Source organism: Pundamilia nyererei, unplaced genomic scaffold (assembly GCF_000239375.1).
Source record: "Pundamilia nyererei isolate P.nyererei 1_Seehausen unplaced genomic scaffold, PunNye1.0 scaffold00030, whole genome shotgun sequence".
NCBI lineage: Eukaryota > Metazoa > Chordata > Actinopteri > Cichliformes > Cichlidae > Pundamilia > Pundamilia nyererei.
Genome location: NW_005187431.1, coordinates 3,182,448 through 3,198,186, shown reverse-complemented (window position 1 = coordinate 3,198,186; position 15,739 = coordinate 3,182,448). Strand labels below are relative to the sequence as shown.

Sequence of the window (15,739 nt, the reverse complement as noted above, 5' to 3'; positions counted from 1 at the left end):
ATCGCCCTGGACAAGTACAAGTGTGGAATTGTACATGTTTTGTTTTGTTTTGTTTTTCTCATCACTGTGGCATTACAAATAAGCCAGTATTAATTTATCCTTACCAATTAATCCTTACCTTTATTTTGAAAGGTCCCAGTTCATGTTTGGAGTCATAGTTTTTGCAGGTACCTGTTCACGGTTACGTCACGGTCATGTCATTGTTTTTATGTTGAAAACTTTTTGGTCCATTTCACAAACACGCCGGTATACCTCGCCGTGACACTATTCTCCCAACCTCACTCCCTGCTTTTATAGCAGACAGTTGTTGGTTTGGTTTTAGTTAAGAAAATAAAAAGAAATGCGGAGGACAAGGACAAAAAAACAATTAAAAAAATAACCAATTCCTTTAAATTCCTCACAAATAGGCTTTCAAAATAAATGTAGGTAGATTTTAATGGTATTTGCTGTTTCATTTTATTTCCCCCACTTGTGATTAATTAGCTTGCATTATATTTTATGTCAGCCTTTATTTCAGTTTGTACTGTGTTGCCCTTTAATACCTTTAATCCGTGGGAGCCTTGGGGCTTATTGTTTTAAGGCAAGAATTCTGAGTCTGCACTATCCCCTGCCTTCATCATAAAAAGTGCACAGTGGCACATTGCATAGCAACATAGGTTTATATGCCATTTAGTTTTATGAATGCCAGTAAGTTGCTGTTACTAATGGGCTGCTGTTAAATCATGCATGCGTTTAATGATCACATGAACCTCTAAACTAATAAAAAAATGTTTTAGTATGTACTGAAACCAAGAGCAGTGATTTAAGCACACCGTAGGTTGGAGTGCATCACGATACAAAGAGGAAAAATGAAATTTAGTCAAATAGAAACAAACATAGATGCATGTGCAAATTGTTATATGTTCACACACACACACACACACACACACACACACACACACACACACACACACACACACACATATATGTGTATGTGTATATATACACATTATTTCAGGATGCTGTTGTTTCAGAGGAATATAATGTGCTGACTGTGTTTGTTGGATTTGACAGTGTTGCCCGGGTCAATATCATTAGCATGGTTTCACCTGTCTCCTCAAATACTGTCATCGAGACTCACTGTAAAGAAAACAAACAAACAAAAAAACACCCCAAAAACAGCTCATGCACACAAACCATAAGGGGGAGCGAAGTGTGAAGGAACGAGATGGTGAGGAGATATGTGAAAGCGTAAGAGTATTGGTAATTTGATTGCTAATATTATCCAAAAAAGTGGAAAAAAAATAGAAAAGTAAAGATTATTCCACTTTTCTCTAAATCTACAACTTGTCATTTTTTCCCTCTACATTGTTGTTGTTGTACACTTCAGAGAACATTACTTATTAGGTAAGGGAGAGCAGTAACTAAAACTGAACATTGGAAGTGCTGCTGTCAGATCTATTCAGTGAGCTTGGATGGTAGTGGGAGATTGTGTTTTATTTTTTTATTTTTTAAATCATACGCATTAAATCCAGTCATAACCTTGAAAATTGACTTTTTTCCCCAAAATAATGCTCGCCTGGACTTTTTTTGTTCGTTCCTATAATTTATGTGTTAAATGTTTACTTTGCTTTTATCTGTCACGCTGTGATGGTTGCTTTGGCACCTCTTTCTCTCTGTCTCAAGTGCCCTGTAGCATAGAAGGATAATGTCCCTGTAATCGGCCCTAGGAAATTATTGGCTTTTGTTTATTGTTGTGTTTGATAGATCTACAGGGAGGGCTCAATTATCATTGCCACTTTTAAGAGTGACCTTGGAAACTCATTTGTTTTTACACTGTTAAAGATCCAGTACCCAGAGGATTATACCCGCTGCACCGATATTGCTTTGCACTGTGTCATGTGAGTGATTGGTATACGGGTGTGCCTGTCTTTAACAACCTTCCTTGTAGATGATGGTGAGGCATCATGTCAATTGGATTTGGCAGAAATTAAACAAAGGGGAAGAAAACTGACAGTGTCTCTGTTTGTCTTTAGTTTATCTTAGCCAGACAAGTAATTTGGGCCTTTGTAGGTCATTTTGGTGAAGTAAAGCATTCAATAATGTTAGCCATTAAGCTCTGTATGGCTTTCTCTCAGGACTGTTTCAGAGTCCATTCCATAGCTCTTTGTGACTTCGTCTACACCTGTCTTGACTTTTTGAGAAAGAGTAATAAATCTCATTGATGCTGGGATCAATTGTTGAGCAAGCTGCACTAAATTTTTTACTTGCTCAAACTGACTTTGTGCTGTTGATCCATTTTTCCTTCACATTTCTTTGGCTTTTTTGCTGTGTTAAAAAAAGACCCAAAGTACCTCATTTTTACCGCAGTTCACTCCATGACTTGGCCAACTGGCTTCATAAAGAAATAGAATATTACATAGAAGAAATGATCAAAAAAACATAGGGAATGAAAATATTTATAATCTCAGCAGTGTTGAGCATCAAACTTTTAACAGAGCTAAAACCAATGGAGAAATTATAATCAGATCTTTCAATAGGGATATGATAAATAACTACAAAACTACAAGAAATCAGAAATGAAAATCCAGTAATATAGGGGATATTCAAAAAATACAAACATGAAAATGAACAAAATTCGTATTGAAGTAGCAAATAACCTTCCATTGCTGTTCAAGTATGCATGTGTCCATGGTTGTGGTGCATTGAAAGGTCTGAAGATGTCATTTGGAACTTTTACAGCTACAGCTGTGGAAAACATTTTTGAATGATATTCTAATATTTTGGAATGGAACAGTAGAAGAACAGTTGATTTGTGTCAAATGTGAATTCAGGTAGTTCTTTCTGGAAATTTACAGTGGGTGTGACCTCAGCACCATTTATTTTGTTGGCCTAACGACCTCTAAACCAAGATGGAAGCATTTTTACTTCTGTCTACAGGAACCGCATGGAGTGCAATAATTCATTACAACAGCAACCACCCGAGATGACTTTGAAAAACAACATACCTCAAGGGCAAGTTTTTCATCTCAAAGTGAAAGAGATTAAGTATGCCAAACATTTCACTGAACTCCAGTGAAAACATGTAGCTCTTCAACTCATAGTCTGTCAGAGCTGCTGAGATGTTTTGGATCGCAACACTAAACACAATGACATCCACTGGACTGAATTATGATCTTAGTTTAGTTAAGATTACTTCAAAGCTTCAGTCAGAATACTCTGTAGGTAGTATCACTTCCTGGCACAACACACCTTGGTGTGTTTGTGTAGCATATCTCCGTCTAACCATTTTCCCCCACTCGGTGGCACACCTGCCAGTGAGCTCTGGTAATTGGTGATTCTGTTCTGAGACGTGAATCTTGAGACACCAGCAACCACAGTGGATTGTCTACCAGGAAGCAGAGCACACGACACTGAGGGATATTTAAAACTGCTGGCTAAGTGTAAATGTAAACTCTGTAAAATAATAATTCACATGAGCAGTAATGACACCCAGTTACATCTATAAAATTTATATTGAATGTTGTGCAACTTTTCCAAAACATTGTCAGACATTAGTTTTCCCTGTCACCCCCCCCCCCCCTTCAATCGGACCAGAATTGACATGTTTATCTGCATGTTGGGGATGCAATGTAATGTGCAATGAACATTCATTCTTGAATTTATTATTCACACATTTTTTGCACAAATTTATATATTTTTCTTTCACTTTAAATGTTTATTGTGTTGTGTTTAGTTGTGTTTAGTGCTGATGTGGGGCAGTTTTCCAATTGTACTAAGTATGACTGTGAAATGGCAACAAAGACTTAACTTATCTTAATTAATATGATCATCCTATCTCTAATAATCAGCTGTGTAACACATGCCTTCAAGCTGGCAGTAGTTAAACCATTACTTAAAAAGCCATCTCTTGTCCCTTCTATCTTAGCTAATTATAGGCCTGCTAGACCTCGATTAGTCCAGATTAGAACATGCTGTAGGTATTACTGGTACTCTGCTGCAATGGTTTGAATCATATCAATCTAATAGACTCCAATTTGTTTATGTAAATGGAGAATGTTCTAAACACACTAAGGTTAATTATGGAGTTCAACAGGGTTCCGTGCTAGGACCAATTCTGCTTTGTTTGGGACATTTCATGAGAAGGCATAGCATACATTTTTTTTGCTATGCAGATGACACTCAACTTTATCTATCCATAAAGCCAGATAACAGGCACCAATTATTTGCACTGCAGGAAAGTCTTAAAGATATAAAGACCTGGATGACCTTTTAATTTTCTGCTTTTAAATTCAGATAAAACTGAGGTTTTTGTACTTGTAAATATCCTGTCTCAGATTGACACAGAAAAACTAGTTCATGCATTTATTAATTCTAGGTTGGACTAATTTGTTGTTATTAGGAAACTCCTTGAAAAGCGTTCAGTTGTTCCAAAATACTGCAGCAAGAGTACTGACGGCTGCTGGAAAGAGACAGCATATTTCTCCTATGGTGGCTTCTCTTCATTGGCTCCCTGTTAAATCCTTGATGACCATTAGAGCACTTTGCTCTCAGACTGCAGGCTTATTTGGTTCCTAGAGTTTTTAAAAGTAAAATGGGAGACAAAGACTTTAGCTGTCAGGCCCTTTTGTTGAACCAGCTTCCATTTGGATTTCTCAGTTTTCTTTGTATAATTGTTGGGTCTTCACCTTATATAGAGCCCCTTGAGGCAACTGTTGTTGTGATTTAGCACTGTATAAATAACTTGAATTGAGTTGAAATTATAATTCTGATATTATAAAAAAGATCTGTATAAGATTGTGTAGTGAATTAACCTGTGACTCTTTAAACCAAAGTGCTCTATAACAGCTGCATTATTTTCTTTTAGCATCACAGGTACTGGGAAAGCTCCATCCATTAATCATACGGGGTTATCACAGATATAGTCCAACTTCCTCATACATACTGCACACTGCAGGTGTGACACATTCAGCCACATGAAGTATCCTACTCGTAACTCTGAACTGAGAAGTTTTAAAGCCTTGACCTATTTAAACAGTGAATAAAAATATAAAATCAAAGTGCAAAGGAAAGTGTCATTGATAGTGTGGAATTTGGAGTTCAGTCTTTGGTGTACTCCTCTGACCTTGAGTTACCTAATGTTGACTAATTTTGACTCTTCAGAACAAGTTTGTGTTCATGAAAATGAAATAAAGTGAAACATTTCTGCCCGTGGACACAACTCAGGAGATTATCACATGCTGTATTACCCTAAGACCTATAGTTAGATTCAAACTTTATGCTGTTTTGGCATGCTCTCAACTGATCATATGGATCCTACCTCACAGTAGAAACAGACAGGGGTGATAAGTTCCTGTTAACATCTGCACAAACTTATTATTAGTCCAAGTTTGTGCAGTGTGAAAGAGGCTATTGTTTGATGTGAATACCATGCCCCTGGGAGAAAAATGAGTTCATACTTTCCTAGCTTAACACTTGTGCTTGTGTGGCTGCTGAATAACCCTCTTCTTAGATGAAAGAAATAAATCATCATGCCAGAGTAGCTACTGAGTTTTTAATTTGCATGGGTACCAAAATTAGAAAAATACATCCTCAACAAAAGCACACTTGCCTTTTACTCCTGTCTTTGAAAAACAGATTTCGGGCTGGATTTGAATGTGTGTTTGACGACCGGTTATGAACTGCAGGATATTTGGTCAAATGGCAGTTTTAGCGTTATCTCCAACCTTGTAATTGTAAAATGACTTAAACACTGTAGGTGATTTGTAGAGCGCTTTCAGATAAGACTGAAAAATGAAAAATCTGCAAATATACAGTGAGGAGACGGAAGCAAAGATGAAGGCTAGTGCGTTGTTCTTCCCAAAAGAAAATTTCTTACAATCAGTGTCCATATCATATGTTATGTGAGGGTAGAAAATGAGTTGTGGGAAAAGAAAGAAAAGAATCCCTCAGGAGATTTAACAAGGCTCTCTGATGGGGCCAGAGGTCTGCCCATAAATATTACATGAGGGCTGAGGGAAGAGAAAGGAACAATGTTGGTGCAAGGAATCTACAGATAAACTAGGCATTTTGGCGCTGATGGGTCTGCAGCTTTGCTTGGTCAGTGAATGTTTCGGTATACACCGCAACACCCTTTTTATCACCGAGCGCTCCAGTCCAGTTAAGCACACACCCATGAGACATGCTGTAATTCTCCAAAGGGCTTCTCTTTGTGCTTTGGCTTTAACTTCTAGTGTAAGGTTGATGTTCTTTACTGCCTGGGTGCTTGCCGTTTGAAGAAATGAATGGACAGCATTGAGGATTCTTTGTTGTTTGGAGCAGGGGTGGTTCGGTTAAACCACCAGTATATCTGCTCAGAGTAACATATAAAGGTCATAGCTACAGCTCCACTGCCAGAGCTTTAATACTATCATTCTGGACTTAAGGGACATCCACACTGTTTAGTTTACCTCAACAGGATGAGATATGGATGTAATTTTCTAATGTGCATTAGAGTATGTATAGTGACTGTCAATGCGGGAGAAAGAGAATTTATCAATATCTCTACTTGTATTCAGAGCTGGAAGTGCGGGTACAAGCATGTATTTTCCACATACATCTGGATAAGCTGACCTGTGTTATAATTCACATAGCCTCATTAAAATGCTGAAAGTTTTGGCTGTAAAGTCACTGTGACCCCTCCCAGTCTGCTATAAGTGCCTGGACCAGCATACTGAGCAGAGCTCTGATTGATCTGCCTAAGTAGGTGCAATTAATAGGAACGTTCTTCACACACACATACACACAGGCACGCATGTATGGTCATCAGATAATATAGCAGAGCGAATTCATGCACTGAAAGACCCTTTAAAGCGTTTGATCCTAATGTGCAGCTTGTGACCTTTGGCACCCAAACTCCGCCCATTTACTGATTATGCATAGAGCAATTTGACACTTTGGCCCAAGAACAGAAAACAGATGACATGAAACGATGAATATAAAGCAGGAAAAAAAAGATCAATTTCACTGGAAAAGGTTGCTGAATTGCCTGACGACGATGACCTTTGTTCGAAACCTTGAAAGGCATTAACAATTTAATAAGTCACATCACATCAATATGGAAAGCACCTCTGTGCTAGTGTTTTGTAATTGGATTTGACTGGACCTGCATATTCCTAAGACCTTCAGTCATAATATTATCGTGAAAATACAAGTCTAAGCAACAGCATTATGCATACGCACCTTTAGGTACCTTTTAATTGGATGTCGCCTATACATTTAAACTGTAACTTATCAGGCTTTGTAGAAATGTTGATAGCATTCATTTAAAAGATAGCAACAAAAAAAACTGTTTATCAGGAGCCGCTGTGTCTCAGTGTAATGTTCGAAGGTCAGTCCCCACAGTTACCACAGTTAAGTGCAAGACATACCCCCCTCTGCCTCCCCCTGGATTCCTCTATCACCTTGCCTTGCTCCAAAATACATTTCTTGGACAATCATCAAAAGAGTGACTCAGACTCAGGAGCTTTGGGGCCTGGAAATGGAAACTTATTTAGTACTGCACTCTCAGGACAATTCCACATAAAATCTAATATGGCCGGACAGAGAGCAAGAGGTTGAAGGGAAAAGGAGCTATAGAAGTAGCCACATTACCCTTGAGGAGACCTCCATGAGGACTTTTTGCGTTGCCTTCTACTTTCAACTTAAAACATTAAGTTTTTGAACAAAGCAAAGGGCATGCAGTGAAAGGCAGGTGTGACTTTGGGTTGAAATGATTTTTATGGTCAACGCCTCATTCTGTATTTATCGATTTCTTAATCTCTCAGTCTATCCAGCTATCCTCTGCTAGAGCTTCTTTTTTTTTTTTTACTTTAGTCTGAGGTTTAGTGTTGCATTCTAATGAAACTAAACCTGATTGCATTTAAATCTAAAGGGAGTTTTGGATAAGTGCAGTGACCTCCAACACAATAGAGGATTTACATTAAATCTGGCATTTGAAGGCCTTTGGGCATAAATGTGAGTTGGGTGTTCATTTCCTGTAATTCACTGATATGAAATTTAGTACTCACAATGTTTCAGTGCCCAGCCTGGTGCTAAGAGGTGGTGGTGATTTGGATCTTCTGTGTTCTTCTTAGTGGTGTAGCTTTAAACGCACATGTGACAGACACAACATAAGGCCCCTCAATTCGTTATCCGTCCTCTTCTCTTCAAGCCTCCCCAAAGGCATGCAGACACACTATCGGTGTCCCACTTGTTGTTGTAAATTATGGCCAGACTCAAAAAACACAGCTTTAGGGTTGAGGCTCATTTTGATTGCTCTATGCAGACTTTAGACCACAGTGTAAGGAGGGAAAAGGAATAACCCACTGAGATAATCCCAGTGTGTATAATACTGGACGGGGCATGTGATTGAATTGCTTTGTGGCATATCCATGGATTTAACTTTGTTTAGGCATTAAATATGACTCCCTCTGATATAAACATTTTTTTCTTATTAACGTGTTAATATGGTGTCTTTTATAAGCTAAAATACACATTATGAGTATGAGTATTATGAATATTTCTGAAACTGCAATGTAGGAAGAACAATGCATTCTGGCAGCTAGTGTTTCCATACATAATAAGCCTAACAAATCAATCCTATCAACTTGCATGGTGTGGCAAACCTGTCAGAGCTAGAACTTGGAAACATTTTGTAGCATAAGCAAAACACTTGAGCTACTTGTTAACATATTCAGGCTCAGGTTTTTGCCCTATGTGCACTCCGTTTCTTTCAGCTAGTTGTGTGAGTCTTTACTGGAATGTTGGTGGTACTCAAAATGAGCGTTTTATTTAGTTTTGCAACACAGGTGGAATGCATTGCTGTTCTAAGAAGTGGTATTGCCAACACAACTGAGTTGTAGTCATAAGTGATGCTTTCAAAAACCTTTTGTATTTAAGTAGTTGATATTGAAATGAATGCCATGTTTCAAGAAGCTGTATGAGATCATCCAATAGCTGATCCCATTGCAGTATGGTATCTAGTAGTGGTGGGAGCAAAAAATATAATACAGCATAGGATCACAATATTTTCTGTGGCAGTATTGTGTCAATACAAGGACACCAAATGTTGATATTTTATTAATTGGATTAAAATACTAGAGCGGTCATGTCATGCGCCATCATCCTGAGATAATGTTAGCCATGCAAAGTTACATTTAATCGACTCTGCCAAAAAAACATCCAACACTGGACATGCTTAGCTTGACAAATCTAAAATACGTGTTGCACGCTCACAACCACAAGACAATTGATTGGACGCAACCTTTCTGAAAACAGTTGCAGTCTAACTTGGATACTGACTACAGTCACTGTCAGAGAGACTGTGGAAGGCCTGCAAATAACAGATTTATAAATGCAAACAGACTGCCAACAACGTCTTTCTAAATGAGTCTTTGTCGATGAGCTCGTTCAAAAAGACTTTACTCAGCTGGTCTAATGCTGATTGTATTCTGGTTATAGTCGTTGATAAGTGCAGATGTAGTAGTTAAATGTGAATTCCTATCTATGTGGACAGCAACAGATGTGTGATTTTCGATGATTTATTGCAGTTAATTTGTTGTATGTTCAGAAACACATTGCATGCAATTGCCAACTTGACTCCATTCTATTGCAAAGATATTAACAGCAGACTGACTGTGGTTTATGGCAGCATTTATGTCATTTTTTGTGGCAGTTTTAATGTGCTTGACGTGAGAAAAATTAATCTTACTGGAAAAAATGAAGACTGACAAAGTTTAACTTTGAGGACATAACTGGCAGTTGAAAAAAGGTAATAAATCACAACATATTGTATTGCAATGCTCATCATGTCATAAAATATTTTTAAAAAATCATGAGTGAAGTATTGTGATAATATTGTGTAGCGGTGTTTTAGTGATTCCCACCCATGGTATCTAGTTTAATTGCTCAGTTTAAATTTAGATGTAATTTTCTTTTACTTTCTTAAGTGTTGTATCCAGTTCTATTAATGGGAGAGATAGTTGGAGGTGCACCTTAGAATGTATCTACTCTAAACACTTATCTAGGTTGGTCAGATGAGCTGGACATCACTGGGAAAAATATACAGTTTACAGTAGGGAAATTGGAATTTATGCAAACCCTTGTTCAAATGTATCCCTCACTGTGTCGGTGCTCATACTGTATGTGTGTAGGAGCGCTCGTGAATGCTTATGTTAGTGTGTCTCAAGATAAAACATGATGTGCCCCCAAAAGGCTTTGGCTTTAACAACCGAAGAAGTGCTTGGTAAGCAACAGCCCTCATTAGCATACAGATCAGGAGGCACTATAAGTGTTTGTGAAGTGTAATTCACTATTGCTGTTCCAAAGCAATAAAGGGAGTGCATTTTCTCCGCTAATGTCAGTGCTGGTCTTTCCCGGTCCCATTTTTTCTTACCAGGCTACAGTTTTGTTAAGAGTTGTTAATATTACAGCTCCCCTTAAGTACCAGACCCTCCCTTTGATAGATCTTAAAGGTGTAACATTTTAACATCTGCAAGTCATGGCCAAATTAATTTTGAAACATTGCTATAATTACCATAAACAAACAAGACAATCACCGGGAAGACTGACAGGTTCTGCCAGCCTCTGCGATATATTGTCTGCCATTGAGCTTGGCTTTATTGGTAACATGATGGATTACATAATTGCGTTATGCCACAAAACAGAAGCACACTGTAGGCAGAGACACTTTCTTGCACTGGCAGATATAACTGGATTTAGTTTGTATGTATGTGCGCTTGGTTGGCAGGGATTTATATGACAAAATAAATAGAAGACGCTTAAAATATCTGAAGTTGAGAAGAGATTCATTAGTTGAATTTGTATGCTGAAAAAGTATATCAGTGGCGATGCAGGTGCTGGAGTTACTGGTTCATACCTTGCCTTTAACCTAGAATAAATTCAGTGTGCAGGAGTGTTGGGATATGCAATGCATCACCTCTGTTTCCAATCTGCTACATTTGCATTTGCATGTTAAATCACTGTGGTAATACTCCAAAAGTCTATAGCTCTCCGTCTCTACCTATAGGTTTACTGGCCCGAACCTTCCTTCGCCCATCATTAGCAGCAAGAACTGGCTTCGACTGCACTTTACTTCAGATGGCAACCATAAGTTAAGAGGTTTCAGTGCCCAATACCAAGGTAAGACCATGAGAACGGTTGATATTTTAAAGAGGGAGGCTCATTAGAGATTTTACTGAATAAATTATAGACCACTTTTTGTCTTCAGTTCAGGTTTGCTAAAAATGCCTTTTGTCAGTAGCTACATGTCTGTGATATTTGATTTTAATATTTTAATATACTTCCTTGGTCATCCCAACAAAGAATCCTTTATATTTTTGGAGACCCAGAAAAATGACTGGTTAGTGCCATAATCAGAATATAGTTGTGAACTTCTGCCATTTTGGACACTTCATGAGCTTCTTTCTTATTTTATTCTATTCTTGGAGCCCATTTGCCACAGAATAGTTGTGAATGCTTTCAGGAAAAAGGAAAAAAAAAGATGATTACAGGAGCATTATTATGAGTGCCACATAATTGCACAGAAGCATACATGTGGACACGCGCACACACACACAAACACAAAATCCTTTTTGTACCAGGCATCCATTTCCTGTTCCATTACTCTTAGAGGTTCAGGGATCACCTTTGAGAAGGGATGAGCAGGGGAAAAGGATTAGCTCGTCCACCAAAAGAGGTGATCTCTAAGGGTCTCACCTCCAGCCATCTGCTGGAAATATCAGCGATGGAGGAAAATAAGATAGAAGAAGAGACAAATGAGGGAAGAATTTGGAAAAGGGAGCCAGTGGGATTACAGGTTCAGTGGTAGGTAAATATGTTTCGAAGATCGGAATGAAGCGTTAAACTAATACTTTAATTAGATTAAACACTCACGCCACTGTTCCCATCCCTCAATGCATTATTCTCATCACGACAACTCCCATGATTCCACAGCAGTGGCTTGTTGGAGTGATAAAGTCACTGAATATCTTAATTGCCTCCTTTTTACCTTATTTATTTTTCTGTGTCCTTTATTTATATGTAGGAAAATAATCAGCCACACCACATCAAACCCAGCATCTAATAGCTTAGTCTTCTTACTTGAAATATGTTTATACCTTTTTCTTTCTACCTCTTTAATCAGTTTAACAAATAAAATAAAATAGTTTTTTTTATCCGACTTTTTTCCCCTTCTAGACACATAATAAACAGAGTTTTTAACACATGACTCAGATAAGCTTTGAAGTAAACTGCAGCTGAATCAGAGGAAGGGATGAAAACACATTTGGAAAACAAGTGAAGTTCCATTGTCAGGGACCGTCAAACTAATTAAACAGGACGACTGTGAAGGGGAGCTCAGATAATACTGATAGTGTTTTTGAAAATTGGCGAATAAATATGCATTTAAACAAGTCTCCTGTTTCTGATTACCTTTTTTTAATCTCCGTTGCAATTATAACCAAACTCAAACCATTTAAACTCCGTCTTTTTATTGTATAGAAAAGAGTGTTTTCGGATGCCCTTGCATCCTGTTAATGAAACAGTGATGTTATGCTAAGAACCCTTTTTTCCACAATCAAAAATATGGTGATTGTCAAAATCGCTTCCTGAATATAAACCACTGTAAGAGGTGTGACTCTTAAAAATGAACATAAATCTGTGTTCTAGGTCTTTTCAGTTTTATTGTCATTTTTAGATTTAAAAGTTTATCATCCATCCATCCATTTTTTCTGATTATCATCTTGTGCTGTGGGAGCTTTAACGTTTCTCAGCTGACACAGTGCAAAATGTGGTGTACCTTGAACAGGCTGCCAGTCTATCACAGGGCTGACACAGCGAGACAGACAACCAAACACGCTCTCTCACATCCACTTCCACACCATTTCCCACCAAGTCCAATTTAGACTCACCGATCAACCTAACAAGCATGTCTTAGGGGTGCGGGAGAACGGCGGAGCAGCTGGAGAAGCTCACATGGGCACGGGGAGAACATGAAACTCCAAAGGGAAAAGACAACCAGGAGCCTTAAAACCAGAACCTTCTTTCTCTAACATTACAGTGTTTCATTAGTTTCACAATTGATTTGCAAATGTCGATTTGAACATAATTGCAGTGCCTTTTTTGAACTACGTGGGCATCACTTTCTGCCATGTCCCTCCAATCTCTCTTCTATGTTTTCTCTACAGTGAAGAAGATGACTGAACTTAAGTCCCGGGGTGTGAAGATGTTGCCCAGCAAAGACAACCACCACAAGATATCAGTGTGTAAGTTACAGCCCTTAATTTTCCCTTTTTTCTACAACCATAAGATGTTTTTTTGCATATTTGGTCACTGTGTTAAGTCCCCCGGACAAGTATTCAGTATATGCAAGTGTGGAATTAGGTCTATCTATCATAAAGGACATCTATAATTTGGCATCGGAAAGATTAAGATGAAGAAGGGTGAGCTTATAGCAATATTTCAAAGTCTTTATGATTGTAAAGTCAGGGCTGGCAGTGCTCCCTCGCCACCAGCACCACTGTTTTCTCACATCACTGCATTATTACGACATTATGAAAACATTCACACGCACATGGGCATGCTGAACATAACCTGCATTGTTATTGATGATCAGGTAGGCATTAACAGTAACTGACAGCTTAACTAAAGGCTGACACAGCACACAGAAAAAAAGTTTCCCTGTTTATGCAAAAGGTAGTCTACAGTAGTCAACAACTACCAAGCTGTTTGTTGTACTTGGCTATCTGACACAGGGAATACTTGATGAATATAACAATAAAACAATTAGTCAACATTAGTCTTTTGTTTTTCCCAGTACAAAGGTAAAAATATAGGCCTGCAATCTTTTAGCACATATTCCCTGATTGAAATGCTTAGGGAGTTTTGTGCCTACGCCCAGTCATTAAAATTAGGAACAAAGCACAGCCTTGCAAGCCTGTGCTTTGAATACAGGCATCAATGGATACCTAACTGCCTTCAACTTCATTACTACCCCAGGTTCCACTCATCAAACACTTTTTAAAACTGTAATTAAATGTTACAGAAAAAGTGGAATAGATGTAAGTTTTTACTGCCCCCTCCGTGTCAGAGTTTGACCTGAAACTTATTAAAAATGTCACCTAATACTGCTCGAGGTCTTGTCCATAAAGCGCGATTTTATATCCGACTGTTTTTGGCCTGGAGTGCTATAGAGAGCTGTGCTGTTCATCTTTTTAGTTGTAGCGGAGATGAAGACGGGGTTGAATAAGTTACTCCGTCATATAATTCTGAAACCGAAAACCGTAAAGTAAATCGAATGATGCACTAAAGGAGACTATTTGGGGTTTGATGTTTGCAAATTCAGGGGTACATTGTAGAGCTTTTTATTGATGTCAGCTCAGGCCACAGTTAAAGAATGACACATGCACTGTAACCAAAACCAGATGGAAAAAGTAGGTATGCTAACTGGTGTTTAAATGTGTAATCGTTTGTTCATAGTAAATTCTCTTACAAACACAAAAATAGGATTGTCATTCATTTTACGTCATGTTCGAGATAAAAGGCTCGGAAGGCTGTTATATATTAACGCTGTTTGTGGAAAGAGAAATCTATTGGCTGCCTGCTGTGAAAGCTGACAAGTTATATGTATGACCAGTTGTTGCTGCAAAAGTGTCCTCAGGAGTTACTGGACTCCATCTGTCCAGGAAAGAAGAGTACAGAGCAACATTTTATCATCTCCAAATTGGGCTAGCCACACTCTCTTCTCTCTTCTGCACTAAGATGTTTTGTTCAAGTTGGAATTTGTTTGTTAAGTTTTCAGGTTCTGCCTCGCCGCCTCTTTTCTTAGGCCTATATGCTAAATGTCTTTTGAATTAATGTAAATAGCCGCTAAACATTCCTCCCAGAAGATGAATGGATATGCTGTGGATATGCTGACACAGCTGTGCAGTCCACTATGTTCAAACGCCTTACGCCCATTTGTAACCTTTAGATGAAATTCTCTCGAGTATTTTTTATCATTCACTAACGGGCTAGTACTACGTATTAGTTTAGTAAGTAAGTTATTGCCGTTCATAATTACTTACTTGTATAAACTGTTAGGTGTTACCAAAGAAATTTGTAAGGATGAGAAAGTCACGAGCCACCCTAATAGTTCAATTGCATATTTTGCTTCCAAGGATCCAGACTTGTAATTTTAAAGTGGTCTTGAAAAAAAAAAAACTTTCCAGGCTTTCTGAAGCTCTTTTAAGTTTTTTCTTTGAACATTGGCTGCTTTTTAACTCATTTTCTGTGTTATCTTTATGAAGTCATCTCACATTGGCCTATGAATCGTTCAAGCACCTAACTCATGGGAGCAAGCACCGTTGTCTACAGACGATCAAAGTTGAATCACGATAAGCTGAAATATGCCAAAGATAACCCGATTTTGTCAGGTATTAAATTATATTTTTGCACCAGCAAGGTGATGCATATAGTGCCTTCAGCTGAAACCTTTGCACATCTAAGCAGATTAGCGCGGTTAGCTCATTAACATGTTAGCGCCGTGCTGCCCCACACACGGGGCGATCCGCGTTAACTTGCTAACAGAGATTTGCAGCATTGATGCAGTAAAGTTATGGCAGTAAAGTCATTTTAACAAGTTTAACGCTGACAGCACTACTTTTAATATACAGTGGGGCAAAAAAGTATTTAGTCAGCCACCGATTGTGCAAGTTCCCCCACCTAAAATGATGACAGAGGTCAGTAATTTGCACCAGAGGTA

General features: G+C 38.2%; 1 protein-coding gene across 2 annotated transcripts in view; it reads left to right on the top strand.

Annotated features, from left to right (window-relative positions):
• The window catches only part of csmd2 (CUB and Sushi multiple domains 2), a 262,154-nt gene that overhangs the window by 112,752 nt on the left and 133,663 nt on the right, over positions 1 to 15,739 (top strand). For both annotated transcript variants that reach the window (XM_005728850.1, XM_013909751.1), the window contains 2 exons: positions 11,027 to 11,139; positions 13,185 to 13,262. In XM_005728850.1, the coding sequence (XP_005728907.1) occupies positions 11,027 to 11,139; positions 13,185 to 13,262 (191 nt within the window). The remainder of the gene's footprint in view (positions 1 to 11,026; positions 11,140 to 13,184; positions 13,263 to 15,739) is intronic.